Raw genomic sequence first — 27,347 nt, forward strand, 5'->3', positions numbered from 1 at the left:
TACAACAGCGTGTGAACTTGACCTTAGGCTATTCAAGGCAAGCCTGGTCACTTACCTGGACATGTTCTCTCTGTGAGGTCGATGCGCCTTCTCCAAGCCAAGTTTGGTGAATATCCCAACCAACGCCATTATAGCAACTACTCCGCATATGATATACACAATCAAATTCGTTTTATCCTTAGTCGGATCGTGTTGGTCCATCATCTTCGGCGGTGGTCTGCCCGTCATGGACCACGGCGGGGTGTCGTAGTTTTTGCAGGTGGTCTGATCTAACCTGGAGTTCTTAAACTCGCAGCAGAACCTGAAGCCACAGGTCCCGCAGCAATACAGGTAACTGCCAGTCCGGCACACGAACGGAGGATCCCACTGACCCATCACATCATAATAGCCCCGACACCTGTCCTCCGTGTGAGGGGTCTCAGAGAGACCGTTGTCCCCGTCTCTAGAGTCGTTGGACCCGGACGCCTTCACCAGACCATCCAGATTCTTCCCAGGTTCCCCTTCCGCGTCGCACACAAGAACTTTCATCAAAAAGTAACCCAGTAGTAAGCCAGTGCTTTTCATCCTGCGCTCTTCTCTTCTCTCCTCTTCTTTGCCACGGCTGAACGGACGCTGAAAGATAGAGTTGGCTGTCTTTTGTCATGAAGTGTCAGGACGCATATCTCCATCAAAAACATCACCGCCATCCGAGACGATCATGTTTGAGGATAGGCTAACTTCGGCGCCACGGTTGGTCTATAGAGGTTTTGAAGTATGCAAATGAGTGAGTATATATTTGGAGATTTCTGTCGCCCCAAGTTGCAATAATCACTACTTTGTCTACTATTATAGCCTATATAAACACGAGCGCTGCGGTCTTGCGCACTCGGGTGCGTGGAGCGTCTGGATCGCAATGAGCTGCCGTTGAACAGAGCGCTGAGTGAGACTGAATGCGTAATGAGCCGAGAGGAGGAGGGGATCCAAGTATGGGCACATGGAAGGAAGCAGCTAAAGAAGAGCAGAACATGTCAATCAATACTGTGATTCTCACATAAAGGACACGTTGCGCGCAAATGAATGCGCAACTCATACGCATGCAATGTGCGAATTGTGTTTTTCACAAAGATGGATTTAAAACAAATATTGTCGGGTTTTTTAAACCACTTTTAAACGTTGAATCGAATCGTTGGAGCCGTTGGTCCATCATCGAACGTTTAATGAGTGTTCACATTGATTGACATTGATACAGGATGATGATGAAAATGAAACAGTTTTTGACATTTGATGCATGTAAACCTGTTGTTAGAGACTAAATTAGGAAACTTTAAAATAGCATAACTGAATTAAATAATATTATGTTGCATTGTCGAATCAATGTGAAGCAATGTGAACAATCAGTAAAGAGTACAGTAAAAAAAAACATCATGTTGTCTCAATTAGGTACATTCATTTTTTTTTATTTACACAGCAAATGATAGTTTATTAAATGATATAGCTAAATACAACAATTGAAAATGATATAGATAAACCCAAGTTCCAGTTAAATATCATAATCCTCTTTAAATCCATCATTATTTGTGTATTCGGTGGCAGATCAAGTTGTGACTGCATCTGAAATACATAATTGAGTTTAGGGTTACAGTGTATCTTTTCCAGTTGTTTATGCAAAACAATAGTTAATGAAGGTCAAAATGAGCAAAGATGGACAGTATGTGAGCCCTTTACTGTGTTAAAGGGTAACAATGAGGTAAATGCATGGGATAGGTTTAATGTTTATGCATATTACTCGCTTGAGCTTGGTGCAGAAGATCGTTACCTGAACAAGTCACACTTGCATGTTCTGTTAAAAGAGAAATAGACATGGTTAGTAGGGAACCAAATAGTAAAAAATGAATAGATATTTTTAAGAAAGGAATCAGTTACCTGTCAAGAGTGTGTTAACAGTGTTGTATAGCTGAGCTCCAGAAAATCAGTAATGAGGTGGCTTTGAGTTACAGATTTGCGAAACAAACAGGTGGGAATAAAGAACCTTAAACTCTAACACAAAGAACCATTTCAGCATAAAGAATTCTTCAAGATGATGCGTTTCTTAATAGAAATGTTACCATAAGCATCTTTTTTATGGTGTTTGTAATTATTGATTTAGATATGTAATCATTTTTTAAAATGGAGAAAATGCTGATTCACAGGGCTTAATTTTATCCCAAAATGGTATACGTGAAAAAAAAAAAAAAAAAAAAATATATATATATATATATATATATATATATATATATATATATATATATATATATATATATATATATATATATATATATATATATATATATATATATATATATATATATATATATATATATATATATATATATATATATATATATATTCTGCACCCTTTAATCCAACAGAGTATCATTATATCTCCCATTAATAATTTTTTGTTTATTTGAATTATTTTCGTTGGTCATTCTGGGAATTATGAGCACATGATCTGTCTGATCACAGTTCGCACTATTAAACTTGCCAGCTAAATATAATTGAGACTAATGCAGTGATAAGATCCAGCCAGTTTATTCCATTTATTGTGCAGATGCAGGGTCTTCAACTGGACCTTCAAACAACAGACAAGCTTGCATATCTCGAGAGGGATAATATAAATCAATTTTATTGTGTTATATTCTGGTTTAATCCCTTGTTTTGTGTGGTCTGTATTTACCGAATTACATGATAACTGAGACACAGTTGGTCCTTGGGCATTTGGCACAGCAAACAAGACCACAGCTCACAATAAGCTAATTACATACTGATGCAGATGAACAAGCAATCTGCACTGTTTGTCTTTGGGAGGACAAATAGACCTGCCTAAGGTGGCAGGAATGGTAACATGAAAGGGGGAGGAAGAATAACTAATGCATAGATAAAACAAGGCTCACGGCTCCTTTTGGAATATTCATGGTTTGCGCAAATTCATAAAATCTGATGAAAACAACGGAACTGTTGCAGGAATGAGGGTTATCAGAATGCATGAGTCAATGAGGCCATCCGTAAAGTACTTGAGAGACACTAAGGGATCACTTGGTCTTGTTATTTCCATGGTAACCAGGTGCGTAATGGCCTAATTTCATTATCCAGCTCCTATTGACTTAGTAGAGTGATTTTAAAAACGTACAGAAGGCCAGAGAAGAGTAGTGTCTTTCTGTCACTTCCACCCCCCCCCCCCTTTTTTTTTCTTCTACAGCACAATGCTTAAAGTTGTAAAAAGGACAGCTGAAGCTGAATGATGGTTTGTGCAAGATATACACCCCATTGTTTAAAGGTCAATACATAGCCATACTATTGTGTAACCAGCATGTTTTTTTTTCTACCCGGAGACCAGACTGTATGTGTCTTTCAGAAATTAAAATTGAGATTTTGTCAGCTCAAATTTTTCATGAATTTCATGAATAAAAAATCTTCTTGAATACAATGTCTTGTAAATCTATCTATCTATCTATCTATCTATCTATCTATCTATCTATCTATCTATCTATCTATCTATCTATCTATCTATCTATCTATCTATCTATCTATCTATCTATCTATCTATCTATCTGTCTATCTGTCTGTCTGTCTGTCTGTCTGTCTGTCTGTCTGTCTGTCTGTCTGTCTGTCTGTCTGCGTGCGTGCGGTTCAGGTAAACCCTACGTTATGGAGACAAAATGTCCCTGAAAAATGACAATATCCAAAATCCTTGACCTTGTGGTGATATCTATCAGCTTCTAAATCATTCTACATTATTTAAATTTTTTACAGTTTTTTTTTATTCGCTTTGGTACAATTTTCACAAGTAAGGTGTACATTTTCAAAACTCTTAGTACAAAAATCCAAACTGATCACACTTGTAACGCAGCTGGTCATTCTTTCAAAACCTGATGCAATGTTTTCAGTACACATAATCATTGTTTCAAACACAAGATTATTGGAATATGTAATGAGAACATTTGGTTTAATCACCGACACCCAACAGTATGATCTTGTTTCAGTTTAGTACTTTTAACAGTCAGTTCATCCAACAGCAAACAATGCAAGATACACGTTTCAAATCAGCCTTAGAAGTGCTGAAATTAATATGCTATAGTACTATAAAATACATATTACACAGTTTCACATTAGGCAATATGCTTACATCACTTACATTTGCATAATCTATAATTTCCAAAATATCCATCCTATGTGTAATCAAGTGAAGAATCAATGAAGACATCCTCTACAATCATTTGGGCAAATTAGTTTTTATTTTTCAGATATAGTTGTAACATAGGTATATTTTCTATAATGTAACTAAATGAGAACAAAACATAACAATTAGTGCACACATTAATTTGGATCAAACCTGTCTTAAGCATTTGGCCATAGATTCTCGTCCACATCACAATGAATGTTCTCATTGTTCAAGCACCATGGAAAAAACCTTTTGGCATGACGAATCCATGCTATACATTGGTCTACATTGATGTCATCACATGCATCATCCATGGCCTGAAGGAGGGTGGCACGCTCAAGTGGATGGCGATCATAGACCTTCCACCTCCATGCTGAAAAAAATTCCTCAATAGTAGGAAGAGGGTAGGTAGAGGGTCATGAATCGAGGATGGGCCTGAAACCATGCTTGAACTACCTCTGCGTGGTGAAAACTGACATTGTCCCACACAATTACATATGTGACCCCTTCACCTTGACAGGCTAGCTCAATTTCATTGAGAAACTCAATAAGATATGCAGCATTGTAGGAGCCAAGTAATGGCCTACGTCCTAGGACACCATCTTCAGAGATAGCTGCGCACATAGAGATGTTTCCTCCATGTTGTCCAGGCACTTGGACAGTGGCCCGTTGGCCAATAACGTTACGTCCACGGCGACGAGTTTTGGCAAGGTTAAAGCCCGCTTCATCAACAAAAACGTACTTGTGATGGTTCACATCAGCATCAAGCACCATAACCCTCTAAAATATACATTTTGGTTTGTTCTTTTTACAGTGTTGTTCCAATATGTGATGCTTCAAATAGTAACAGTAAAACAATATACAGTATGGTGCTGTACCTGAACATACTCAGCCCTTAGTTGTTTCACCTTGTGCTGCTTTAAAAGGTGGGCTACTGTTGGTAGGCTGATGGATACCACATTGGCAAAGGTGTCATTGTTCTCCTCAATTGCCTGCTTTATTTCTGACACCCATATATCATTCCTGGCCCTCACCATTTCCACCACTGCCAACTCTTGCTGGTCGGTCAGCACACGGCCACGACCACCGCTATGGGGTTTTCTGTTAATTCTAAGCATAGAACAGAGAATACAATCAATAGATCATGCTGTACAAATACTATAACATGTTTACATGCATTACAATTTACTGTGAACGTAATACAGTAGTATACATCTTCCACACTTACCGGTTTTCTTGGCGAAAGGTTCGGATGATAGAATTGACAGTTGATCTTTTTTAGATTTGGCTCAACTAATCTGGCAGCTTCTGCCATAGAAAGGTCTCGGTTCACCACATGATCAACGATGATGGACCGGACTTCATTAGAGACAACAGTTTTGCCTCCCCCTCTCCGATGACCAACCCTTTGATGGGCCCCATACCCACCTCCCTGACCGATCCCATGCCCACCTCTCTGATGGATCCCATGCCCACCTCTCTGATGGATCCCTCGTCCACGAGCTCTTCCAATTCCTTGCTGTCTATCCTGGTCCATGTTGAAAGAAATTGCCAGTGTAAAAAGTTTACACCCTGACTTTTATATGTAATGTCCAATTGTGGTTACCCCATCTGAAATCAATTAGCAAGAACGAGTTTTCATCAGGTGTGGTTAATTTTTATGTTCGTACAAACACATATTTTATTTCTGTAGTTCATACTGTATTGCTGAAATGGAAATATATAGGTCTACCAAATGGTTCAGTGATTAACCATTAAGATCAGTTGGAATAAGTGTTGGTCAAATGTATTTACACAAATCAGATGAGAAGCATATCAAAAGTATTGTGAGCATTGCATTGTGAAAGACAATTACTTCATATGAAAGGTAATTCTTGAGGACACACTGATTAAGTGTGGTGAAAAAGTGAATGTGTAATTTTGTGCGTTGTACTTAGTCAATTGAACATGTGATTACATGTTTGAAAAAACAGACTTTTTGATGATCTGCTTTGAGTTTTGTAATAACAGTTGTGAGGTTTTACTACATACATGCGATAATAGTACCAAAGCGAATAAAAAAAACTGTAATGAAATAATGCAGAACTTTTTCTGTGATAGGTAGGTTTTAGGGACAGGTTTGGGGTTATGGGATAGAATACAGTTTGTAGTCATTGTGAGTGTGTGTGTGTGTGGGGGACATGTTTTTGTGACATATGAGGACACAAATGTGTATAATGACATAGGTATGACACAGGTATTACAAGGAGAGGGTGAAATGTGAGGACAATGGCCATGTCCCCACTTTTCAAAATGCTTATAAATCATACAGGATGAGTTTTTTTAGAAAGTAAAAATGCAGAATGTTTCCTGTGATGGGTAGGTTTAGGGGCAGGGGCAGTGTAAGGGGATAGAAAATACGGTTTGTACAGTATAAAAACCATTACGCCTATGGAGAGTCCCTGTAAACCACATAGACCAACGTGTGTGTGTGTGTGTGTGTGTGTGTGTGTGTGTGTGTGTGTGTGTGTGTGCGTGCGTGCGTGCGTGCGTGCGTGTGTGTGTGTGTTCCTTATTTGGCAATACTTGTGAGGACTAAAATGTCCTCACTTATATAGTCAAAATTGATAATATTTTTATTCATATCTGACCAGTAGTTGGTGATGTCATGATGCACAGTTTTCCAAATTCACGGTTTTTGTAGTTGTTGTTGTTGTTGTTGTTGTTGTTGTTGTTTACACAGAGATGATGAAACTTGCACTTCGAAAATAATTTTCAAAACAACATCGTCATGTAAATGAAAGGCCAAAACACATAAAAAGTACATTGAAAACTGTGTTGTGTAAACGGCCCCTCAGATTTTTGTACCCCACTGTATTTATAAACTCCAAACGGCTAAGCCTTTTGCATCCTCAGATATCTGTTTTGTTTTTAGTCCTCCCTTATCATCACAGTGAGAGGCCTTGATCATGCATAAACTTACGCAAAGTTTGTCATAGATCATTTATTTTTGGAGCTGGTGGTAATCTGGTATTTTAACAGTGTTTTTGAAAGCACCATCTGCCACCTGAGAAATCTAGCTCATTTGCTTTTGATGTTAGTCCGAGCTACAGAAAGCTTCTTTATTCATAGCTGCCTGTCATGGGAATCATGGCTCTTTTCTCTTTGTATCTTTAAAGACTGCTGTAAATAGTTCAGTCGTCCCTCTGGGATTTTACTGAAGTTTGTTTAGAGAGACAAAACTCTGCACGAGTGTCTCAGAGAGCACAGCTGGCGGCCCCTGATCAGACGGTCACATTGAAAAAGCCCTGACTGCATCACTTTGACTTGGGAAGAATAGCAATTGGCGAGAAATGAAACATCACGCCCAATTTAACATGTCAATAGTTTACTTCTTGGCCAGACTGTTTAAGATCTGGCTGTATATCTTAAATGAATTGTCACCGTAGGTTTTATGGATTCTGGCTGCAATAGAATAGAGCTCAGCTGTGCAGCACTGAGAAAAGGTCACCTGACAGATAAAACCAAATCTTAAACAAGTTTTGAATCATTGCTCTCACAATGCGTTCACATAAGTCACTATAGCCTTCAGTCATTCCATAGATCAAGTTAAAGCTCTTGTATCCCTACTGCTTAGGTTCATTCATTATTCATGCAAGTGTAAACAATGGGGGAATTAAGCTATTATACAGTCAAACCAAAAATTATTCAGACACCAGATATAATTTTTTACTAGTGGGTGCAGGACATTATAATTCATGTAAGTGATGATAGCAAAATAAAGACACTTTATACCAAACAATTTTAAAACTAAGTGGATTAACAGTAAAACTGATCAAAAATGTGGGACCAAAATTAGACACTTTGACCTGACCATGGGTTTCTTAGGTGTTTTTACACCACAGACTGAACAAAATGAAGCATTGCTTGGTGATGGTTGACCTAAATTGCTATTATATAACTGTATACTTCAAATGAACAGCTGATTGGTTGTTTACAAGTCCATTACATACCTTTCTATCTGACAATATCAAGATTCATTTGTTCTGACACAGTTTGTCATATTTTATTACCATATTCTATAGCGAATAAATTGTGATAATGTGAGAAAATGTTGAAGGCGTCTGAATTCATTTTGCTTAAACAGCCTTAGTCCTAATGTGTTGTTATCTTCGCTATCAAAATCCAGTGTTCTGTATTTTGCGTATGTGAGTTTTTGTTGTAGATGGCTATAAAAAAAATAATAATAATAATGTAAAAAAAAAAATTGTGTACTGAGCTAATTAATTGAGATTTCTTACAGCTCTTACAGGTTGTTGCCCTTGTTTGTTTCGTTGCTTCTATTGCTCTCCACTTTTTTGTAAGTCGCTTTGGATAAAAGCGTCTGCTAAATTATTAAATGTAAATGTAAATGTAAATTTTGGTTTGACTGTATATTCTGAATGATAAACAGCTGCAGATGTACAAAAACTTTAAAAGCAACTTAAGTTTTCTTGGAAATACATATTGTTTACTGACAAAAAATAGCAGAACCTTTTCTTTCTTTCTTTCTTTCTTTCTTTTTCTTTTTTTCGTTGCTTTTTTTAAGTAATTTTTTAATAAAATATAAATAAAGCAATGTTTTGTTTTGACACTTCATAAGACGAATCACGTCACAAAACCTTTTCACGCGAAATCATATTTTTGTATAATGATTGTATACTGTTTGCAAATTAAAACATTAGTATATTACAGAAAATGCTAATTATATTACCTACATTTACTTGTCTGTGCATTTTCTTTAATAAATATATACATATTAATAACATTTTTTATAGTTTGTAGGCCACTTTTCACTCCATGAGCTCATAGTCTGGAGAGATGCAGCCGTCACTCCCCCAACCTTCTGTCAGGCCTGGCTGATCTCTGTCTTTGGCCATGTGGAGTGTGACGTGAGCCCTTGATCACTTGCTGCTTGCTAGAAAAGGACACCAAGCTGTGCGTGACTCTCCCTTGTGAAGAAGAACCAGACAGTGACTCAGTTTAATAATTTGATTTCAAGATATGTAACAGCATCCCACAGAGGAGTATTTAAAGTGAATATGTGTCAAGAGATTGTGGAGATTGTCTCTTTACATCATCAGTGACATCATTATCACCATTGCTTCTAATGCCTTGTGGCTAAATAAAATGAATCGCCTTACAGAAAAATGCTGTGCTCAAGATAACCCCAGTTCACAGCATGTGGCATTGTTGATAACCACAAATTCTTTTCAAACCTTCTGCATGTCCTTTAAAAGAAAAAACATAGGTTATGGTGACACGTTTACCCTGCAAGTAAATGGGTCCCATTTATAGATTATTTAAAATGCAGACCCTTGTGAAAAGCAAAAATAATACTTAATGAAGTCTTTTTTTGTAATAGTTAAGTGCAAATTGAATGTAATGCTTTTGTACACTTAATTACATGTTAATTCCAAATGAACTGTTGTTTAAAGCAACAATATGTATTTTTTCTGTACCCTAGAGGGCGCCTATTTAAAACAAAGGTTTAATCGGATGATGGCACGTTTAAGCGCAGAATCTTGGGACGTGGTCTTCACCTCACAACCGTTGGAAAAGAACTGGGATAGGACTCGGGCAGAAATCATGTTCATGGATGCGATAATTAAAGGGTTACTTCAGTGATTAGCATATGGCTTTGTATCAGTAGAAACCCTGGAGTATATTTGAATGATTGTGAAAGTGAAAGTGATCCAGTAATCTAGTAGCTTTGGCTTTGGAAGTGGCCTCTTTGGGCAGCGAAGCATTCTGGGAATTGTTGTCTTTCATTCCCATAGGACAAAAATAAATGTTCAGTCTTTTCTCAGTCTAGAAAGCACCAAATCAAAAAATAATTTCACATTTCTACTACATTAATGACCCAGTTTAAATACAGATTCATCTTCCCAGCTTCCCAAAGTACCCCTTTAACATTACTGTAGTATGAATCAGAGCAGGAACGAGTGTTGTGGAGTTGAGTGGGATTTTTATTATGAAGGGACACAGTCGCCGGCGCTATTTCCGCTTTTCCGGTCATGAGTATGAGGTAACGCAGCTCTGTTTATCATATTAGATAAATTTAAGTGTGTTTAAAATGATGTTATGACGTTACTCTGTGTGTTTATTCAGCGGCTGCTGTGACACTTATTCACACTGCTATGAGTAAAGTGCTTCTGCCAAATAAAACTGGAAAACGAGGGGAACGCAGATATGACTCAATTGACAGGCGACTCCCTCAGACGTCCCAGCTCGTTGGTTAAAATAGCAATTTTCTCACAATTTACAAATAGTTGGAAACATTTGGGATATTGTAAGAACTCAACTGAACAAAATATATAGCACTGGATCGGTGGTTTTTGGATATTTTACTGCAAAAATACTAAATAGTGTGCCTTTAAATTTAGTGTATGTTTACATAACAACAATGTATTACAGATGTATTTTTTTACATACAAGCAGCAATGTTGTCAAAGTGATCCCCGTTCACACAAATCGACAAAAATAACTAAAAACGATGTATTATTCACAACAGGCCAGTAGTTGGCGATGTCAAAGAAAAACAATGCACTTAAAGACTAAACTTGTCATACACATGTGCACGACGTCCCCGTTTCCAAAAGTTTGCATTTGAATGGCCCCAAAATGGTATTTTCACATTTACAGTATACAACTTTATTTATACACATTTATTAAAATATATTTATTAAATATAAATGAGTTGAACTTGAGGTTTTAAGTACTGTAAATATTTACATGTAATTTCATAATTACTTCGAATGTTTTTGAAATATGGTATTGCATATTGGTATTGCTCGACATTAATGCTTTTCAACTTGTCCGGGGCAAGTGGATTTTTTGAAGGGGCAAGTGAAAGAGCATTTTACAAGGTTGCGCTGTTGATGCTGATGCAGCCTCTAGAGGAAGCATCAAAACAAATGAGCGCTAGCCTGACAAGCCAGACCCACATCAAGATGTTTGGTCTGGAAACTCACCATTGACAGGGCTCAATCCAAGGGGCGGGATAAACGGCTGTCTTTCAAACTCCCTCTGCACGGCGTGCACGCAATTCGATAGCGCTACAATTAACCAGAGCAACGAAGCTGAAGCAGAGCTCGTTGAAAGATTAAACTTTCGCTGTATCCGGTCGGCAAAACTCAGAACACATCTTCCCTTCTTAAGAATGACTTCAGTGTCGTTTTTTTGTTCTTTTCTCAAAAAGAAGCTTATCTCTAAGTCTTCCAGAGTCGCGGTCAAAGCTGATTCGAAAGACCGCCGTTCGCCAGTTTCTGTGTTTACTAGTAGCACTCAAACGCAACTTGGCCATCATTATTTTAAGCTCCGCCCACAGACTCTATACACGATGTGATTGGCCCGACCAGAGTTTGGCGTTTGCAGCTCAGAAGTGTATTGAGAGTTGCTAGACGACTTCATTTCTAGGCTAAATGAGAGCAGCTTACACAGAGAAACATGGATAAAATTTGTAAAGTTGTGAAATCCTTGTTAAATTTTAAAATTGTGAAAAAAAATTGAATTGTGTTTTATATTTATGACAACATATGACAGCCTACAGTTAAGCAACATCAGAAGCTTAACTATCTTAACTCAGAAGAAGATAATGTGTAATTAATATAAATTATTTTAAAAAGAATTGAAACCATTTGCTTTTATTTGTAGATAGCAGTCATGCTAACCAGCCAAACCTTGACATACAAAAGTGAAAGCACCAGTAGTAACAGTAGCCTTTTCATGAAAGTCAATCCTTGAGTGGTTTAGTTGTCTTTGCACATTCAAATTGTGCTTTTCAATTTTGTACAAGTTCAGACCATATGATTTAGTTCTTTTCAACTTGTAAATATATATCGATTACAATTCTGTGAGGGTTTGCACTTGACAAAGCCTATAACCTGGTTTCAATAGCATGAGTTCATGAGAAGAATGGATTTTTTGGTTGGTTATTTTGTTTTAAAAAAAGCATACTTGTAGTGAGCACAAAATGACAGTGACATTGAAGGGGATTGTGTGACAGAGGAGAAAATAAATCTGCAAATTGCATTTGTTTTCAATTCCCATATCCAGCCTTCCTTTAGCAGCTGGCTCCTCAAGATAAAACAAACAGTATTTGCACGTTTCAAAAGCTTGTAATGCCCCTCTAGTAAACAAACCAAAGATTTTTGACATGCCAAAATGCTTAGCTTCCTTTATGTGTACCATAAAGTGTACTGTTTACTGATGGCTTCTTCCAGCAGGATAACGTGCCATGTCACAAAGCTTAAATCATCTGGTTTCTTGAATATGACGTGTTAACTATACACTCAAATGGCTTCCTAAGTCAACAGATCTTAATCCAATAGAGCACTTTTGAGATTTGCTGGATTGGGAGATTTGCATCATGGATGTGCAGCCGACAGATCTGCGTGAATATGGCCCAAGATCTCTGAGAAATGTTATCAACACCTTGTTGAATTACAATTAAGGAAGTTCTGAAGGCCAACGTGTCAATAGTATCTAAAAAAAAGTGCCTGGTGAATGTTCTTTATATTACTCATTTTACTGGATGTGTCTACAGTTTTAAAACAAAACATATATGGTATAAAGCACAATAATTGTACAATAGATCTGCCAAAGATGACTGCAATAATTCAATTTGTCTATATATGGATAAGTGTAAAACATGGAATCTCATTTCATTCTTAGGATTGTTATTATATCGCATATTGTCTCTAGAATTCATTTAGATAAAATCTCTTGTCTGATATATTGCACCTGAGCCACAGTTCAAACCTTCCTTCAGTCTGCAGTGCCAATATTATTCCACCCATTGGGTTTTATTTGATGAGCACTCTCGTGCGATTTTTCTTAGAGCAAACATAAAACGTTGAATATCTGATTGCCATTAATCTTAACTACAAAGTCTTAGAAGATAGCCAGTTTATGAAATGCGTTTTTCATGTGCATATAAACTTCATATTTCAAAACTGACATTATATTTTCCTAGTGCGTGTTTCTGGTGTTAATGTGAACCATTTAAACAACTTTCATTTTCCTCTTATGTCACATAGGGCGCTATTGGTTAAAGCTGACATGAAATGAAAATACATTTCTTAATCAATTTTTTTCTACAATGCATGTTATTAATCTTATTTTGGATGATTTCTCTGTAGCCAAATGTGTTTCATTTTTTAAAACCTGACAAAAAGTGTTTATTTATACTAAGTGCATATCAGGGTTGCCTGGTTTGTGCAATAAAAGTATGCGATTTTCTCCATTGGGCGGCCGAATTCTACACTGAATTTGTACATCAGGGTGGTGTTTTGAGGATGTCGGAGCACAAAAAAGCTTACGTATGGGGTTGAAATCAACATGTGGAAATAAAATGTAACTGCAACAACAACTTAAAAGTAGGACTTGGCAACACTGGTGCAAAAAGCCCACCTTGGCAAAGTCCACCGATGTCTAGTTGGGCCAGACAAAAATACAAAAAACACTTGTGACCAGCAGTGATATAGGGAGGTGTGTTGCAGATGCTTTAGCCGAGTTTTAACCTGCCTTTTGCCAAACACATTCTTCTAATTTTTCCCATTGCATATCAGATAGTAAGGTGTTTAGAGGCAAGCATACAGAGGGCTTTATTGTCCCATAAGGCAGCATTTACTTTACAATAATAATTTACAGCTATTATTGAATATGGTTTTACTAAAATAATGAGATGCAAATGGTATCTTCTACTTACACTTATTGCAAAGAAAATACTGCAATTTTTACATAGTGTAAGAATCTATCGCTATTTTCACAGTGTAAATAATCACACAAAAAATACAATTTTTTTTCATGCAAATAGCCGCCATTTTTTAATACAAAAAAATCAAAATGCTCATCTACACCAAGCTTGACCTTCCAGTGAAACATCATACTTCTCTCTGGTGACGTATACTGAACGTCTCCAATCGGCCAAAGTTCAGTGTTGTTGTTGTTTGTTTTTTTCACTCAGATGTAATTTGCAATATAAAAGAAAAAATCTGCAATATCTGTCGCACCTTCCATTATATCACAGCTTAAAAATGTTTGAGCAAACTTGCATTTGTTCTGGCATTTTTAATTGAATTCCTTTTTTTGCTTAAAAATGTCACATTACAGAAGTTATACTGGTTCAATTCAGAATGTCTTTAACACATTCTCTAACAAAATAGGTTTTGTATTATATTTTGAAGAGAAGTCACAGACAAAACATAATGCAGAGTAATGTTTTATTAATCAAATATTTCATGCTTCTGATTAACGTGGTTCTGACTGACAGTTCTATAATACTTGCAGGGCACATCTCAGCTATAATGAGGAAACTGTCACGGATATAGTGTCAAATTCTTCTGCCCTAACAAAATCTTCCATTTGTTCCGTCCGAGATTTCCATACGGCTCTCTTTTACTCCTTTCCTCATCTGTCCTTCACTTCCTATTACATCCTTCTTCCTTAACATCTGCCTTTTTCCGTGGAAATGTAAAAACACACAGAACAAGTTGTCCGATTTTCTTTCTCTATTTCCTCGGTGCAGTTGTAGCATTTGAGAAGTCATTATTGTGTTTCATCTGGCGTGCTGTCTGTGCTCCTCTGCTCCACCGGACTGTGATTGAGTAGCCAAACCTCACCATCAGAGCTGGCCTTTCTCCGATGGCTTACCAGGGCACAGCTCACTGCCACTCTGCCAGTAATTGAAAAGGAAATGAAATGTGATGCCTGCTCTACATGAGCCCACTGCCTCACCTGAGGGATTGTGCTGATGTGAGTTTCAATATTTTCATGGAAAACAAGAAAAAGAGTTGAATGGTGGAATGCATTGGGGGATGTTTGTGTCACCAGATCACACCATTACAATCCTAACCAGGTAAGTTTCCAGTAATAATCAGTTTGCCTTATCACTTTGTAAGCCAAAATGCTTTTGCTGCAATACAATAACAGCCAATCAGAACATGTTGGATGGTTAATATACAGTCCCTGACAAAAGTCTTGTCGCTTATCTATTTTGTAGAAATACCTGATATTAACCTGACTTTTAATTAATCAATTGGTGTTAGAAATAGCTCATATGAAAAGCTAAAACCCTCCCAAATGATGTTTAATGCACTGAAATAAATAATTTTCACAGAAGAAATATTTATCATTTAATCAAGACAGAAACGTAAAATTTTGGCAAGACAAAAGTTTTGTCGCCTATACAGAAATGTAACAAATTTACTGCAAATACAAAAATATGTCAGCAAATTAAGTTGTGGTGCTGTGAGATCCAAATTTAATATCTTGTATGACTTCCATGAGCTTGAAGGACTGCATCCATGCGGTTTGGCAAGGATGCATACAATTTATTGATGAAGTCATCAGGAATAGCTAAGAAAGCAGTCTTGCATGCCTCCCAGAGTTCATCAATATTCTTTGGTTTCGTCTTCCATGTGTCCTTTTTCATCCTACCCCACATATGCTCAATGATGTTCATGTCTGGTGACTGGGCTGGCCAATCCTGGAGCATCTTGATCTTCTTCGCCTTGAGGAACTTTGATGTGGAGATGGAAGTATGCGATGGAGCACCGTCCTGCTGCAGAATTTGGCCTCTTTTATGGTTGGGAATATAAGAGGTAGCTAAGATTTCTTGGTATTTTAGACTATTGATGTTCCCTTCCATCCTGCAGATCTCTCGCACACCCCCATACTGGATGTAACCCCAGACCATGATTTTTCCGCCACCAAACTTCACTGTTTTCTGGGTGAATCTCGGATCCATTCTGGCTCCAGTAGGTATCCTGCAATATTTGCGGCGACTGTGGTGTAAATCTTCAACATCATGAATCTTCAACAGAAGATTCATCTGAAAATCCACCTTCTGCCACTTTTCCAGCATCCATCCTTTTAGCAGGCTGTGGGCCTTGGCAAATGCCACACGGTTTTTCAATTGTATTTTGTTTAGTGCTGGCTTCTGGGCACTGATTCGACCATGGAGGCCATTTCGAGGCAGAATCCTACAAACTGTTCTGGTTGACACAGGGACTTCAGGTGACCAGGTCTTGTGGAGCTCTGCTGCAGTGGAAAATGGGCTGGCCATTTTCGAGCCAACAAACGGTCCTCTCGAGCAGTTGTCTTGTGGAGTCGGCCTGACCTGGGCTTGTCAAAAACTTCTCCAGTCTCTTCAAATCTTTTTTTTTTATCCTCTGTACTTGACGCTGAGACACATTGAAGGTGTCTGTCACATCAGCATTGGATCTGGTCTTCAGCCTCTTGATAATCAAAACTTTAGTCTCAGGGTGAATCTTAGGCATGTTTGCAGAGGTCTAGTTGCAGTTGATGTGAAGGTCTAGCATACTGGGGTTCTTTTTATACACACTTGAGACCTAATTGATCCAATATTAGTCACAGGTGAAGCTCATATGACAAGGCGACAACACTTATGTCTTTGCAACAATTGACTCAATGGGCTTTACCAAGCTGTGAATATTAGAATACTTTTTGAAAGTTTAGTTTTTCACTGAAACATTGTCACAAAAGCTGGTGGGATTAAAATGAGCCATTTCTTGTAAAAATATCTTGATTAGAAATATATTTCAGCGGCACTTTAGGTCAATTTGTACACAAGCGACAAGACTTTTGTCAGGGACTGTACCGCATAAGAGGAAACCAAGAAATCAACACAATGTCCTTGCGGTTAAGACAAAAAAAACAACAACAAGTTATTAAATATAAGTATATATTTATATTAAATATAATAATAATAATAATAATAATAATAATAATAATAATAATAATAATAATAATAGATTTATTTATAATGAAAATATTTTATTTATAATGCACTTTTCATTCCGAAGAATCTCAGTGCAACAAAGGGAAAAAAATAACAAAAAAATGAATAACAAGCAAAAATATAGAATACTACAAACAATCAACCAACACAGAAAACTGAACAGAAACAGAGCTGATTGTGAACAGAAAACAGAGCTGATGGTGAACAGAAAACAGAGCTGATGGTGAACAGAAAACAGAGCTGATGGTGAACAGAAACAGAGCTGATGGTGAACAGAAACAGAGCTGATGGTGAACAGAAAACAGAGCTGATGGTGAACAGAAAACAGAGCTGATGGTGAACAGAAACAGAGCTGATGGTGAACAGAAAACAGAGCTGATGGTTAACAGAAACAGAGCTGATGGTGAACAGAAACAGAGCTGATGATGAACAGAAACAGAGCTGATGGTGAACAGAAACAGAGCTGATGGTGAACAGAAAACAGAGCTGATGGTGAACAGAAAACAGAGCTGATGGTGAACAGAAAACGTCTCGGGTTATGCATATAACCCATGTTCCCTGAGAGGGACACTGTGTCATCGTAGATGACACATCGGGGAACGCCCTCGGCATGACGCTGCTGAAGTTCATTTAAAAAAGCCCAATCCTGATTGATGTTGCGTCATGACGTAACGAGTGACGGCATACCCGGAGGTATAAAGGGACGCCGGCACAAGCATACACAGCTTACTGCGATGAAGCGGGGCGCTCTGTCGATAGGCAGGGCTACGAGACGCAGTGTCTCATTCCCTCTCAGGGAACGGCAGTGCATACTCAGGAGACGAGAACCCTGGCACCTGGCGTCGCCAGAAGGTGCAGACTGTAATGTCTAATGAAAGTATGCGGAGTGGCCCACCCAGCCACTTCGCAGATTTCTTGCAAAGAAGCTCCCGAAAGGAGGGCTACCGAAGAGGCCATACCTCTGGTAGAGTGTGCCCTCACGGCTATCGGTGAAGGCAAGCTGCGCACCTGATAAGCCATGGCTATTGCCTGGACAATCCAGTTACTAATAGTCTGTTTTGCCGCAGACAGCCCTTTCTTGGGTGGACCAAAGCACACTAACAAATGGTCTGACTTCCTCCACTGGGCAGACCTCTCCAGATAAATCCTGAATGCCCAGATCGGGCAGAGGAGGTGAAGCCTGCCCTCATCTGCCATCACATGAGGCGGGGGATGGAATGCCTGGAGAACCACCGACCGTACCGTATTAGATGGCACCTTGGGTACGTAACACGGGGTCGGACGCAAGATGGCCTTCACTCTGCCTGGGGCAAACTCCAAGCAATTTGGTGTGACTGCCAATGCCAGGAGGTCCCCCACTCTCCTCAGAGAAGTGATGGCGAGGAGAAAGGCCACCTTTAGCATGAGGTTCTTGGCCTCGGCCAACTCCAGCGGCTCGAAGGGGGCCTCAACCAACCCTTCAAGCACCACTGCCAGATCCCAAGTTGGAATCCTGGAATGAGCCACAGGCCTCATCCTCCGTGCTCCTCGGAGGAACCGTACAACCAAATGGTTCCTCCCCAGAGGTCCTTCACCTAATGGTGCGTGGAAAGCCCCTATCGCTGCCACATACACCTTAAGTGTGGACGGGGTAAGCCCGGCAGAAAACCGATCTGGGAGAAACTCCAGTACTGAAGCCACAGCGCAGTTCTACCTCACTGTCTCTACACCAAGTGGAAAATACCCTCCACTTCAGATTGTACAGCCTCCTGGTGGAAGGAGCCCTGGAGCTGAGTAGGGTCTCAATGACACCTGCCGACAGACCCTCCTCTATGAGCTCTGCCCCCTCAGGGGCCAGACCCATAGGTTCCATAACTCCGGCTGGGGGTGGAATATCGTGCCCCCTGCCTGAGTCAGCAGATCCCTCCTCAGAGGAATCTGCCATGGAAGGCCGTCTAGCAGGTCTATGATGTCGGAGAACCATACTCTGGACGGCCACCGGGGTGATACCAAAAGCAGGCGAATGCCTTCCCGGCGGACCCGCTCCAGAACTCTCGGGAGCAGAGTGATCAGGGGAAATGCGTACAGATGCAGCCTCGGCCACGTCTGTGACATGGCATCCAGGCCCAATGGAGCCGGATGCCTGAGTGACGACAGTTTCCCCTGAGACCACAGGAGGACCTGATGTGCCAGTCTGTACAGAGGATGTGATCTCAGAACCCCCTGATGATTTAGATACGATACCACGGCAGTGTTGTCGGATCGTATCAGGACATTGTGGCCGCGGAGGTCCGGAAGAAAACTCCTCTGGGCTTTCCAGACCGCCAGCATTTCTAGGCAATTGATATGCCAAGAAGCATGCTGAGCTGCCCACGGACTTCTTGCCCCACGGCCTTCCATGACTGTGCCCCAACCAGTAAGGGATGCATCTGTTGAAACATTTTTCTGGCAACACGGTGCTCCCAATACCAGTCCTAGGGACAGAAACCAAGGTTTCTTCCATACGATGAGGGAACGAAGGCATCTGCGCGTTACCCTGATCATACGGAAAGGATTCTCCCTCGGGGAAAACCCCTTGATTTTCAGCCACCACTGTAGAGGTCTCATTTGGAGCAGGCCGAGTGAAATTATACTGGACGCTGCTGCCATAAGACTCAGCAGTCTCTGGAACTACTTGACAGTGATGCTGTGGCCCAGCCTTATTCTGGAGACTTCCGCCCGTATAGTCTCGATACGTGCGGGTGACGTGTGCCCGCATCGTTACCGAGTCCCATACTACCCCCAGGAACGTAATCCTCTGGGAGGGCGTCAACACGCTTTTCTTCGCGTTGAGTCTCAGCCCCAAGCACCTCATATGGGCTAGAACAGCATCTCGATGCTGAACCGCCATATCGTACGACCTGGCCATGATCAACCAGTCGTCGATATAATTTAGTACACGGATCCCCTGGAGTCTTAGCGGAGCCAGAGCAGCATCCATGCACTTTGTGAAGCTGCGAGGTGAAAGAGCTAGGCCAAAGGGAAGAACCCGATATTGGTACGCTTCGCCCCCGAAAGCGAACCTCAGGAACCTCCTGTGACTGGGAAGGATGGAGATATGGAGGTATGCATCTTTTAGATCTATCGTGACGAACCAGTCCTCGAACTGGATCTGACTCACGATGACGGGAATAGTTAGCATCCTGAACCAAGGTAGATTTTCGGTGTGCGAACGCATTCGCTGCTTCGCCGCAGATTTTGTATGAGACGGCCTAAGTAGCGCGTGAATGATGTGGCCCGGAGCCCTTTTGACTGCGGGAGCACAACATCGATTCCCCGAGAGCTCCGTGGGGAGAACGACCTAGATCGCTCCGCCCCGTGGGGGACAGCTCTCAGCGATCCTGCCACAGCTAGGACCGCTTGGAAGCCTTCTTTGCCTCCCTCAGGTCGGTCTTCGGCTTGGAAGACTTCCCGCGAGAGCGTCACTTCTTTTGCCAGGCTCCCTCGGGAGGGGCGCGAGAAGCAATGCTCTGCTTTTGCACCTCACGGTGCGAGGAGCCCGGTGCTGGTATGAGACTGGCCATTCGAGGCAGCCTTGCTGGAGGAGCCCCAGCGGCGAGGGAGAAAATGGCTGAGGGCGGCCACCTGCTTCTTCACCTCCTGAAACCTCTCGACGACGGTGCTCACAGCGCCGCCGAAAAGGCCAGAAGGCGAAACCGGCGAATCAAGGAGAAAGTGTCTATCTCTCTCCCTGATCCCCGACAGGTTAAGCCAGAGATGCCTCTCCGCGCACACCAAACCCGCCATGGAGCGGCCGATGGCACGGGCCGCCTCCTTAGTGACACGGAGAGACAAATCTGTGGCTTTCCTCAGCTCAGTCACATCCTCCGGAGAGGGACCCTCGCCCTCATCGAGCTCCTTCAGCAAGTCCGCTTGGTAGGCCTGCAGAACCGCGAGAGTGTGCAGGCACCCACCAGCGCGACCAGCCGCACTATAAGCCCTTCCCACCAGCTTTGATGTCTCTCGAGCGCCTCTTTATGATGGTGGATGTCTCTGTAAGCTCCGCATCACACTGTGGTCCACTCCAGGTTTTACATTTCTCCCAGCGGCAGTGTCCTGATGACATCGTCGAGGCATAACAGCTGAAGACCAGATGATGGGTCTTCATGACGATTCAGACAATGGGGATTGCCGCAGCACCATGCAGCAGGCAGATAAAGTTTTCCAGGCAATTCTGTGGACACACCGGGGTCGGTGCAGAAGTCCAAGCCGATCCACGGCCGCAATGCAAGACGAAACAGCAGCGCAGCCGAGAAGCGGAACATCCCAACATCATGCCGGATGCTGATGACGCTGGCCCGGTTCAAACTTCAGCCACCATGCAGTACAAGCCCGAGGGAGACCACCAGTGAGCAGCAGACACCCAGAAGAGAGAGCAGCCGCAGCAAGCAACATGAAATGTCCTTCAAACCAGAACCAACCGCAGCAATTCAAACATAACTGTTAAACATCAGAGAAGCGGTGAAGAACGGCGAAACGACGAACAACGTCTTCTCAGTGGCTGCCAGCAATCAGCAACAGTCCCAATTGTAGCTCTGACTGTTAGACACAAACATAATAAAATAAAATAAAATCTAAATCTAATTGTCCAGTAACATGATTTGTGGGTGGAGAAGCAGCGAACAGACAACGCCAGTGTCCTCTCCCTCACGCTTTCTCTATATAAAATATAAGTATATATAGGTATATACATTTTGATTTACATACAGTAGGCTATATATGGATTTAAAATTACACTCAAAAAAATATGATGCTGTTAAGTAATTCATCTTGATTTAACACAATTATATCAGGTTTCTGGTTCAAATGTGATCACCTTATGTTATATTAACTTAAAACCGTTACTCTTTGACTTAACTTGATATTTTTATTTTCAAATAACATGTTCCAATCAAGTAACTCAAACAAACAGGAATTTCACTTCCCATCATGCTTTGCAAAGTGGCTGAATTCAGAGAGTAAATATTTAGATAAAGTGCTATTTTATACATTTCTCATAACAAGATGAGAAAATGGAGAGACTTTTTAATGATTTTAGTGTTGGTATTTAAAAGTTTGTGTCATGTTAGTGTTTTTGGAGGTTACCACTGTGGTGAAGTGTAGAGCATGTGCTTAGGGTGAGGACCTGCTAATAACAATTGAAGTTACTTTGGGCATGCCATGGATGAAAAAAAAACATCTTCTGAATGCATGACACAAATAAAAATATTCATAAAATATTAAATATTATTAAAATATTCATTCATTTATTCATTCACTTGTTATGGTTTATGTTTGATATTCATTTTATGATCATTTAACTTAAAGAGGGGGTGAAATGCTGTTTCATGCATACTGATTTTTTTACAATGTTAAAGACTTGGATTCCCATCCTAAACATAGACAAAGTTTCAAAAACTAATGTTGGACGTTTGATAGAGTATTACTGTGTCAAACATACTCCTTCCGGTTTCTCACAAGTTTCTGAGAGTTTTTTTCGAGTATGGCTCGACTTGACGTTAATAAGAGCCGAAGGTCCTTGTATGGGCCGTACGGGCTCTTCTCCCGGTAGGGTGCGCGCGACGCGTGACTAGAGCGAGAGAGGAAATGCACGCCCATAAACACTTCTTTCAAGGTGCAGATCCAGTCGTCCGTGAACACTTATGTCGTTATAGTCCATGCCGTGCTCCACTTTATTCCTATGGGTGACATCAAGCGACTTCAACACTTCAGCACAGCATTCCGGGAAGGCAGCACTGCATTTGAACCGATTTTAGCGCAGAAATGACGGGAAGCTTCACAACATCGATTCAGTCGCGTCTCAAAGTGAATTTCCATGCCACTGCTGTCACAGGACTTCACCAAATCATACCATATATGTGTGTTTTTGACGGAGCGGTCCAGCGATAAAGGTTCGGTCCTGCTTTGGAAGCAGCCGGTGAGTAAAACTGCTTCAAATGTCTGCTGTTGGCTGTCGCATGAGTAAACATCAGTAAACGACACGATCGCGTGCTTCGTCATTCAAATGCGCTAACGTTACTCCATTGCTGTTCTATGTATAACGTTACACTAGTCTGATGTGCAAAACCGTTTTGCTTGCTACTGCTAAGGTTTAGTCGCATACAATAGTCCATAAACCGAATCATGTCCTCATAAACTGCGAGTAAACAAGCGCAAATGTTGACGGACGGTCCTGCTGTTGCTGTTTCTCCTGTTCAATTTATTTCAGCCTCAGATTTGATTCTGGATCATCATATATCTATTAGCTGAGATAGCCATGGGTTTCTCCATGCTTGAGGACGTCACCGCTTTGTTCGCGATCGTCATTCTTTATCTCCACCCACACGATACACCTCCAGGCGCTCGTTTTTTTTCCGGAAAGACTCGGTACAGCCTATATTTCTTTTATAAATATAATAAAACTAAAGACTTTTCGGAGATATGAAGGATGCAATACTACTCTATAGGTACTCAAGATTGACATGAGATTGACTGAAACTGAGTGTTTCACCCCCCCCCCCCCCCCCCCCCCCTAATAGTTTTGGACAAAATTAAGAATGTTAACCTGATTCAAATAAATGGCATTGAAATAATCTTACATAAAAAAACTAAGTTTACTGAAATAAACAATGTTAATTAAATTCAACATAACCCAGTTACGTGGAACCAGTTGACATAAAAAATAAGTACATCCAACGTATCAGTTTTCGTATCAATTTATGCCTGTGATGGCAAAGCTGAGTTTTCAGCATCATTACTCATCAGTCTCCAGTGTCATATGTTGATGGATAATTACAACAACAACAACAACAACAAACAATATATCACATTAAAATAAATTATTTATAGGCCTATACAAATTATACAGCAGTTAGTAAAATAAATTAAATCAACCACTTTCTGCAATTAGTTCCACTTTTCAGTTAGTTTCATTTTCATGGACTTCGTTTGTCTTTAGTCACATGTTTCCGTTGTTCCATGGTTCCCCACAAGTCATTTGTCAGCCTGGACATTCATTAACAATCACACCTGTCTGTAATGAGTTCATCACCATGTCTATATAATTTCCTCCTCAGTTATCATTCTCTGTCCGGCATTGAGTTTCACAGTGCTTTGTTTGTTTACTCCCTACTGGATTTTGTTTAATAAACATAATTATTATTTATTGGAACGCCCTTCAACTTACTTGGACTAAATTCCCCAGCTGTGACTCGATGATTATGGATACTTACAAAACAACAATGTACATAAAACTTTTTTTTTTCTTGTACAGAAGACAACGTCAAAACAAACCGTTCGCACAGATGAAATAAAAAAAAATTTAAAAACTGGTGATGTCTTTGTAAATAAAATTGATGCACATAGGCTGGACACGTAATATATATGCACATGGGGTCACTGTTCTTTCCCAAATTCAAAAGTTTGTGTTTGCAGGCCAACAAAATGCCTTTGTTTTGTGTAAATTAATTATTAAAATGCCTAAAAATAAATGCCTTATTAGCGTGATGAGTGACATTAAAATGTATTTAGGGACACAAAGATACAAAATTACCCTTATTAAATGAGGCATTTAAAACAGCTTTAACCCTTTCACATGTACGTTTAAAATATTCTCCTTGTCACATGACACACCACAGTCACAATAATGCAGTATGACTGATGATCTGCTTTTTTTATTTTTTATTTTTTATTAAAAATATTCACAAATGTGTTACCAATAGCATGAAAAATCTAACACCTGATAATCCGATTGTCGATTGCTGATTGATATTTTGTAGTTTAAACACGTTGCGATCGCTTTAGTTGAGATATGCGCGAGTGGTGTCACCATTTTAGTTTATGCCACAGTTCAGAAAATCAGATCTATGGGATTTACAACACATAAATTCATCCACTTCTCCTGAAATACATAAAAGCAAGTGAACTGGGAGAAGAACAGAGAAAACTTTACTTAAATTACTTACACAATATCTGATATGAATAAAACTTGTTGTCTAATAAAGGAAAGGATTATTATTGTTGCTTCACTGTTTTTTATAAACTCTAAATGTATTGTTTTGCTGATACTTGTGTATATTTAATGTCTAAAACCTAAAATCAACATTATTTTGTTGAAAACCTAAAATAAACATGTGGTTGAATAGTTGTTGTAAAATGACATAAGCTAAGTCTGTCTGCCTCTGGCTCATCCAGCCAAAGAGCAAAAGTATGTTTGAATTTAGCCGTTGATCAAGCAATGAATGTTGTAATCACACCTGTGTGATTGTACGCTCCAGGGACCCCAGCCAAGACTCATCACACCGGTGCAAAAGGGTTAAACAGTTCTTGGTTGTTAAAGAAGACTTAACTTCACTAACTTATTGAGCAGACTCTGTGAATACCAAAGGTCATGGTGACATTCTTTCCATATTATTTGAGCCTTGTTGCCCACATCCTCCCAACCCTACAAAGAGACATAATTGAAGACATCCCGCTTTCATCGGAAAAACCCACGCTGTGTCTGCACCTGCGATCTATATGTTCTTATTTTGTCTCTGAAATGTATTGGCCGCATGCATCCTTGAACCTTATTTCTCTTGCTATTAAAAGAACACGCATCCTTCTTAGGAAGTTTCGGTGGTCATCACCAGTCAAGGACATGTCAACCTAAGTAAATGTCAAACCTCTCTGTGCACAATCTAAGTGATTCTGGGAATGTCTATCTATCGTTAATCGCTCGTACTCTCACTTTACAGTGCTTTATGACTGACCTGAGGCTTGCCTCGCATCTTAAGGACTGATTTCCAAAAAAATATTTCATTGCTTGACTTCCACACAATTGGAGTGGTGTAACAACTGTACTGTACCTGGTGACTGGCCAGTTTTTGCACTCCGATTGCAGCAACACTCAAAACGTGTATCCATGAGCTACACTGTGCTAATACTTGACTCATAAATAATAGACCTACAACCAAAACCCATGAAAATCACTAAAATGTGGTCTCAGCTTTAGGCAGCACACCCACACGCTCCACAGATTATATTCCACACCGATGTCATGACAACACTGATTGACCATTTTGCGAAGTCCATTTTGCAAATCCCTTTTTATTTTTAGCTTTTGAATTTCAGTATAATTTTATGGGTTTTGGACCCAACCATCAAGACAACCAGCAGAACACATTTTTGACATGAACCCATATTCAGTCAGTGGTTTACAAATCATCCAGCTCCTAAAGCAGAACCTTAGAACAGTTCATCCTAAAGGCTTGTGTGTATGATAGATCCATACGTAGAAATTCCCAGTCCCATTATTAGAGGTTTCAATCATTACACCTGTTTCCATAGTTACATGCACACTTATTCACTATTCTCTCACCATTCACAGGTTAATCACTGTAACAAGATATGTTGTTATGGGAACGGTGAATGTTCAACAAACTTTAATCTTAAAATAAGCAAAATAAAAAGTTTTAAAAAAAGCCTCCTCACTGCCGGCTGCCACACACACCCATTATAAAACAGACAAAACAACATAAAGTCCAGGCCTGATCCTCTCTCATGCTTCACTTTCGTCACTCCTGCTTTTATGCTTCCGTCACTCCTTTGTGAGAAATACAAGACCATTGTGATGTGCAACAAAATAACCAGAATCATATACGGCCTATATAACAACAATTACGTTAAAATGTTGATAGATATTTAATTTAAAGGGTTATTATTTTCATAATTATATATCTTTGCAACAACCACAGAGGAGACAAATATTATTTCTGGCATCCTTAGCCCCAAAAATATGACTGAATTATTAGAAAATGGTGAAATAAAGTGAACCATTGCATTCAAAGGCATTTAAAGGGAACTTTAGTGTTTTGAGTTGTAAGTAATCTCAGGAATAAGTACTGTTTGGCCACTCTAGAGATTAACGTTTTTGGTTGGCCAGTTTATTGTCCAAAAGACCTGTGTTCACCAAGCAGCAAACTCTCTTGAAGCCAATAAGGAAGTTAATTAAACTGCAATTCATCAACAGGCCACTAGGGACAGGCGCCAGAAGGGAAAAGAATCTCATTGAGCCCAATGTTAAAATGTCCAAATTTCAAGCAGAAACAACAGTTTATCTGTACTACAGTTTACCTGGTACTAATTGTGGTTTTGGTCTGTATGGCTGTCCCTAATGAAAGATGTATAAGGGGGTTAGGGATTTTTTTTTATGAGGCAAGGCAGGCAAGGCAAGTTTATTTATATAGCACATTTCATACACAATGGCAATTCAAAGTGCTTTACATAGAAAGGAATTAAAATAGGGCTAAAAAATGCATAAGAAAAAGAATACAATGTAAAGAGACTTAAAAGTAATAAAATGATGATAACCAAAGAAAAGAACAGGTAAACTAAAACAGTTATAAA

General features: G+C 39.9%; 1 protein-coding gene and 1 long non-coding RNA gene across 2 annotated transcripts in view; one reads left to right on the forward strand and one right to left on the reverse strand.

The window, feature by feature from the left end:
* Positions 1 to 924, reverse strand: part of shisa9b (shisa family member 9b) — an 84,188-nt gene extending 83,264 nt beyond the window's left edge. The window contains 2 exon segments of the mRNA XM_067420601.1: positions 56 to 582; positions 585 to 924. Coding sequence (XP_067276702.1) covers positions 56 to 582; positions 585 to 686 — 629 coding nt within the window. The 5' untranslated portion in view covers positions 687 to 924.
* Positions 1 to 27,347, forward strand: part of LOC137044478 (uncharacterized) — a 379,696-nt gene that overhangs the window by 299,680 nt on the left and 52,669 nt on the right. The gene's annotated exons all lie outside the window — the stretch shown is intronic.

Source organism: Pseudorasbora parva, chromosome 2 (genome assembly GCF_024679245.1).
Source record: "Pseudorasbora parva isolate DD20220531a chromosome 2, ASM2467924v1, whole genome shotgun sequence".
Lineage (NCBI taxonomy): Eukaryota > Metazoa > Chordata > Actinopteri > Cypriniformes > Gobionidae > Pseudorasbora > Pseudorasbora parva.